Source organism: Brienomyrus brachyistius, unplaced genomic scaffold (genome assembly GCF_023856365.1).
Source record: "Brienomyrus brachyistius isolate T26 unplaced genomic scaffold, BBRACH_0.4 scaffold93, whole genome shotgun sequence".
Taxonomy (NCBI): Eukaryota; Metazoa; Chordata; class Actinopteri; order Osteoglossiformes; family Mormyridae; genus Brienomyrus; species Brienomyrus brachyistius.
Genome location: NW_026042368.1, coordinates 264,514 through 271,241, shown reverse-complemented (window position 1 = coordinate 271,241; position 6,728 = coordinate 264,514). Strand labels below are relative to the sequence as shown.

General features: G+C 50.4%; 1 protein-coding gene across 1 annotated transcript; it reads left to right on the top strand.

The window, feature by feature from the left end:
* The first annotated feature begins 5,093 nt into the window (after nucleotides 1-5,093).
* LOC125727324 (G-protein coupled receptor family C group 5 member B-like) lies at nucleotides 5,094-6,463 on the top strand. The gene has a single exon (XM_049004024.1). It carries the CDS (start codon nucleotides 5,474-5,476, stop codon nucleotides 6,383-6,385), a length of 912 nt encoding a protein of 303 aa, XP_048859981.1. The 5' UTR covers nucleotides 5,094-5,473; the 3' UTR covers nucleotides 6,386-6,463.
* Nucleotides 6,464-6,728: the final 265 nt, after the last annotated feature.

Here is a 6,728-nt window from a genome sequence, read left to right as displayed (position 1 = left end):
CAGTTGGATCCGTATATAGGCAGGGTGGTTGTAGCTAATGGTGAGGAATTGAAAATCCTGGGTAAGTGGCACACTGTGTGTCAGTTTGAAGCGTTGGCATTGGGGGTCGAGTTTTTAGTGGTGGACACGGATATGCGTGAGTCATTGTTGGGTAATGACTTCCTTCTGAAGTATGGAGCCATAATAGATTTGAAGGGACAGTGTTGCCAAGTGATGGGCAAGAAGGTACCCTTGGTGACTCAAGGCATTAGTGACCGGCCCCAGGTGGTTATGTTGAGTGCCGATGTGATGGTCCCCCCTCGCAGTGAGATTATAATCCCTGGGACTGTTAAAATGATCACTGACAGCCCTGTAGTGGGTATGGTAGAGCCGGCAGCATCATTAGCGGGCCAGTGTGATGTTTTGGTGGCGCGGGTGGTGTGTCGTGCAGACAGAGGTGTTGTTCCAATTAGGGTGATTAATGTGACTGAAGAGGGGCGTAAACTTTATAGGGGGATGAAAGTGGGTTCGCTGGTGACTGATATTGAGGTGGGCAGGGCAGCAACTCATGGTCAGGAAAAAGGGCCTGGGCAGCAGTGGACTGGGGCTGAGCTCTTTTGTCAGCTTGGCCTTGATAGAAAGGGTCTTAGTGCTGGTGAGGCAGAGGCAGCTCAGGAAATGTTGTATCAACATGCCGCGGTGTTTAGTACTGGTGAGGATGATTTGGGTAGGACCCAGCTGGCAACCCATGTAATTGATACAGGTGATGCTCGGCCCGTAAAAGTGTCATCTCGGCGGGTTCCTCTGCAGTTACAGGGGGAGATAGATAGGTGTTTGAAACAGATGCTGGAGGCTGAAGTTATTCAGCCTTCATGTAGCCCATGGGCAGCACCTATTGTGCCTGTTCGGAAGAAGGATGGGGGGTTGCGCTTTTGTGTGGATTATCGTAAATTAAATGAGGTTACTCGCAAGGATGCGTACCCGTTGCCAAGCATTGATGATGCATTGGATAGTTTGGCTAATGCATCTTGGTTTTCAACTCTTGATCTGGTTAGTGGGTATTGGCAGGTGGAGATTGATCCAAAGGATAAGCCCAAAACTGCTTTTATTACCCGACAGGGGTTATATGAATTTAACGTCTTGAGTTTTGGATTGTGTAATGCACCGTCAACTTTCCAACGCCTCATGGATCTTGTGCTGGCTGATTTACAGTGGTCAACATGTTTGGTCTATTTGGACGACATCATTGTGTTTGGCCGGTCTTTTGAGGAACATCTTCAGCGGCTGGATGAGGTATTGGGTAAATTGGAGGGGGCAAATTTGAAGGTGAAGCCCACTAAGTGCAACCTGTTTGCTAAACGGGTACAGTATTTGGGGCATGTAATTTCTGCTGAAGGGGTTAGGGTGGATCCTGCAAAGGTTAAGGTTGTAAGGGAGTGGCCAGTACCAAAGAACCAGACAGAAGTGCGTAGTTTTGTGGGTTTAGCCTCATACTATCGGAGGTTTATCCAGGGGTTTGCTGAGATGGCACACCCTCTCCACCAGCTAACTGAGAAGGGCCGGAAGTTTAGTTGGAATGCTGAGTGTGATAAAGCTTTTTTGAAGCTGAAGGAATGTCTAGTAAGCGCTCCAGTGTTGGTGTACCCTGACCCTGAGAAGAGGTTTGTGTTGGACACCGATGCTAGTGATCTGGGCATAGGAGCGGTGTTATCACAAGAGATGGAGGGGGGTGAGCGAGTGGTGGCATATGCCAGTCGTGCTTTGACTAAGGCAGAGCGAAAATATGCCACTACGAGAAAGGAATTGTTGAGCATGGTCACATTTATGAGGTATTTTAGACACTATCTACTGGGCCGTGAATTTGTGTTGCGCACAGATCACAACTCGCTGCGGTGGCTACACAACTTTCAGGGGGTGGAGGGCCAGTTGGCCCGGTGGATGGAGCAGTTGGCTAATTTCCAATACATAATTGTACATAGAGCAGGTAAGCTGCATGCTAATGCAGATGCAATGTCGCGGGTGCCGGCGTTTGGGGGGTGTGAGGTAGAGCCCCAGGTTTGTGCCCTCCAGACCATATCCCCAGGGGTGGTGAATGTGTGGGGGGATTCATTTGAGTTAGGGGAGGCGCAGCAAGAGGATGAGGTCATTAAACTCGTAATAAGTTTGAAGCAGAGGGGGTTAGACGGTCGTGTGGCAGCAACAGAGCATGAGGGTGTGCGGCGTTACCTGCCAGTGTGGGATGAGTTGGAAGTGCGGGAAGGGATATTGGTGCGGAAGGTAGTGAGGCCATATGGGGCTGAGGGGTGTCAGCCAACACAGTTGGTAGTGCCTGCAGGTGTGGTACCTGGAGTATTGTATTGGTTGCATAATACCAAGACTGGCGGCCATTTGGGGGTGCAGAAAGTTCATGCTAAAGTTCGGGACCGGTTTTTCTGGCCGGGGTGGCAGGGGGATGTGCGGCGTTGGTGTCGGGAATGCATGGAGTGTGCATCGCGGAAGGAGGTAGGGGCGGCTCCCCGGGCACCAATGGTCTCTACAGTGTCAGCAAGGCCATATGAGAGGGTAGCCCTAGATGTTTTGGGACCCCTCCCGGAGACGGGGAAGGGGAATAAATATATTCTGGTGGTTGCAGATTATTTTTCGAAATGGACAGAGGCTTTTTCCCTGCCAAATCAGGAGGCAATTACAGTGGCAAGAGTGTTGGTAGAGGAGTGGGTATGTAGGTATGGTACACCTCGCACTCTGCATTCTGACCAAGGGAGGAACTTTGAGTCTCGGGTTTTTCAGGAGGTATGCCGGCTGTTGGATATTCATAAAACACGGACATCCCCTTACTCACCCCAGTCCGATGGATTGGTAGAAAGGTTCAATCGGACCTTGCTGGCAATGCTTTCGTTATTTGTGAATCAGAACCAGTCAAATTGGGATACGTTGTTGCCGTATGTGATGATGGCATACCGGAGTAGTGTGCATGCTAGTACAGGGTATACCCCGTACAAGGTGTTGTTTGCACGTGAAATGGTGCTCCCTATTGACATAATGTTAAATCTTGATCATGGGGAGAAGTTTAGACCTGTGTCGGAATATGTGGCAGGTGTGTCCCAAACTTTAGAGACTGTAGTAGAGGCAGTGAGGAGGCATCAGAATAAGGCGTCAGCACAACAGAAAAAGGGTTATGATTTCAGAGCACAGCCTCAGTGGTATACGGAGAACGAATTGGTATGGGTGCGAGATAAGGCTAGGAGGAGGGGTCTGTGCCCTAAGTTGCAAAGGAGGTTTAAGGGCCCTTTCAGAGTCATGGAGCGGATCTCAGAAGTACTGTATAGGATACGTCCAGTACATGGGGGAGGGGAAACTGTTATTCATGTTAATCGCTTAAAACCTTGTGTGTCTCCTTCTGAGGAAATCCCTAGGTCCCAGGGAGTGGGAGTACGGCAAAAGGAGTGGAGGAGGCAAGTAGGGGCTACGAAACAACCTCGAGAGGTCTACTCCCCTGTTAGCTGGTGGTTCCTACAGCCAAGGGCTGGTCCAGACAATGGTGGTGGAGCGGAGCTGGAGAGTACAGGGACAATGCCTGGGACAAGGCTGCAGGAGATGCCAAGGGGGCCGGAGACTTCAGCAGGGGGGATGGAGAGGATAACCCCACAACAGTTAGGAGCCGTTCCACAGAGGGTGGCATTGCAGGAAACCCAGGCTGGAGTGGCAGAGAGTCCACAACCACAGCAACAGAGGCCAAGAAGGGATAGAAGACTTCCGGCTTGGACAAGAGATTTTAAGATGGATTGACTCGGGGACGAGTCTTTTGTAGCGGGGGGGGGGGGATAGTGTGGTGAGTGTTGTGGGGAGTATCTGTTGTGATTGTTAATGGGTTACAGCTGGGGGGGAGGAATGTCTTTTTAAAGGGGGGTGGAATAGATTGAGGGGTTGTTCTATGTTTGGTTTGGTTTGGTGGAGGAAGGACCGGTGTGGTTCGGGAGGGAGGGGAATCCCTTGGCTGTCCGCGGTTAATGTTGGGGGAAATGTGGTGTGTCCGTCGCTGATGTTAGATCGGCCGCGGGCGAAGATAAGTAGGTAAGAGTGAGGTGGGGGGATGAATGTGTAGGGAAGTTAGCGATGTGTGGGTGATAAGGAGCCGCGGAGCGAAGTGCGCTTTGGGAGTAGAGCCTCTTCCTTCTTCGGGGGAAGGACGGGGGGCTGTGTTGCCTCTCCCCTTAGAAGTAACCGTCCTTTTAAAGGTTTCTGTCTTTTTCGTATGAATGTGTGCGGTTGTGTGTTGATTTTAGCCGGGGTTGGTAGTACAGTTGTTGAGGGTGGGGAAGGAGACTGATGGGGGTGATTTGGGTGATATACGGAGTGCAGTGCTTTTTCCCTCACTAGATTTGTGTATTTATAATTATGGATTTTGTGGTGTGATCTGATGTTGTGGAGTCAACACGTGTGATGTATTGCCCCCTACTGTCTGGTGTTGCCCTCTGGGAAGGATTGTGATCCCCGGCTATTACATGAAATAAAGTAATATTCTATTTATACTCTTGGCTTTGGTGTCTGGACCTCCCCAGATAAATTATAAAGAAAGGTGGTGGCAGTGGTTACCAGTGGACCCGCTTAAGTTGTAGCGGACATAGGAGTTTTAGTTCGCTACACTTATTACAATATTACTGGACAAAAATATATCGTTATTGGTGTCCACCAAAGTTTCCAGCACTAGCTACAAGAAATGGGATTGAATGCATTTGCTCGTTTTTATTTGTATTTATTTTTTAAAAAGTTTCTTACATTATATCCGTGCTTTTTAAAGGTTATATCTCAATTTTTCAAAAGTAAACACAAAAAGGATGACACTTAATGCCCCCTCCCTGCCCCCACCCTATTTAGAACGTTAGCGTTCCATTACGTAAAAATGCAGTACTACGTCATGATGCACCGCTTATAAATGATCTGTTTGATAAGGGAGAATCAAACACAAACGATTCGTGAGTGCATCGTACGTGTTGTAAGAGCAAGTGAAGCTGAAAGACATTGAAAGTTAAGGTAAGGCCTCCCCTTCAAAATGTATACTTCACTTAGATCAAAGGTCTTAAACTAAAAAAAACGCTGGGAGATGCTAAACTACCGACCGCAAAACGTGCAGACTGGCGGGTGTCAATTGCGCTGGAATGACATTACATGGTTTTAATTTTTCTCTGATATCGGCCGGCCATATACAGTAATTTGTTTGAGACCCCTGAATTTAAATAATTATTTTTTATAACGATGGTGGCCTATATAATGTGCCGATTTACTTGTGAAGTTGTTCAGCTGGTTGACATGGCATTGATTACTGCTTTTTAAGAAAGTGCATGTAGTCTCACACTGCAGAAGTCCATTGCTCAGTTGTCAGCATGCTCAGCGTGTCGCCTGTGATGTGTCCTGCACAGCAGCAGGCTACATTGCGTTTAATGGACTAATACTTCTTCAACCCATTAAATGATTCCTTTCTCTCTCCCTGCCAGTGATGGCTCCCTCTATCAATCTCTTCACCTTCCTCGTCCTGTCCCTGGTGGGGGGCAGCTCTTCATGGGACTTAGCTTCGCCTTGCGGATCCGGCTCCATCCTGACAAGGCCCTACACGGCCTTGTGTGAGCTGGATGCGGTGTGGGGCTTGGTGGTGGTGGTGGCAGCAGCGGCGGCGGCCCTCGCCTCGCTGATCCTGCTCCTGGTGGTACTGTGTCGCCTGCGGAAGATCACAGAGGCTGAGGAGCGCAGCGGGGTGGCGCCGCTACTCCTGCTGCTCGCAGCCATATTTGGGCTCTGTGGCCTCAGCCTGGGATACATCGCTGAGCACCAAGAGAGCCTCTGCTTTGCCCGGCGTGTCCTGAGGGGGGTGTTGCTTGCTATCTGCAACACCTGCCTAGTGTTTCATGGTCTGCGACTGCGCCGGTTGGGACAAGGTGCTCATAGCCCCAGCACAGGTCAACTGATGGGGCTGGCGGTGGCCTTGGCCGTGGTGGATCCGGAGTGGATCCTTCTAGCCACGATGTCCACGTGCCAGCCAGCCTGTGAATACCAGCCGCTGGACTTTGCGCTGGCCACCACTTATGTGCTGGTCCTGCTCCTGGCAGCACTGGTGGGGGCGGCCTGCAGTCTGTGGAGGCAGCAGCCACGGTGGAGGTGCAGGACCACGTGGCTGCTCATCACCTGCCTGGCCTCAGTCCTGCTGTGGGTGGCCTGGATCACTTTCTGCCTGTATGGCAACGTGGCGCTTGGCCTGTCCCCAACATGGGACAACCGGGTACAGGCAGTGGTGCTGCTGGCACAGGCATGGCTGCTCATACTGCTGCACGCTGCTCCTGAGGTCCACGCCACCTTACGGCCCCCATCCCGCATGAGAGAGGCCAGTTTAGAGGAGGGCCTTTCTCACCTGTAGTTTGGAGCAAACCAGGGCTTCATGTTCAGTGACAACAACTCAGGTATGGTACTTTGTTTTCGCTTCTTTGACCTACTCTGTGACTCTGTGTGTACTTGAGAGAGAGCATAGCCCTCGCTCTTTCCTCACATGGAGCCCCTACTGGAAGTCTGTGGAATAGCAGCATATAAACAAGGTCTGTGGACCTTTCCCTGTAACTCAGATCTCACTTGAGCAGAGCTTAGGTACCATGGCTGCATGTGCCCCCCCCCCCCACAACAATCCCAATAAAAAATGTGAAGTATGACTACTGCACTGCTGAAGGATGTTTACATGATCAATATCTGTCTCTCTCCTGCAGGTG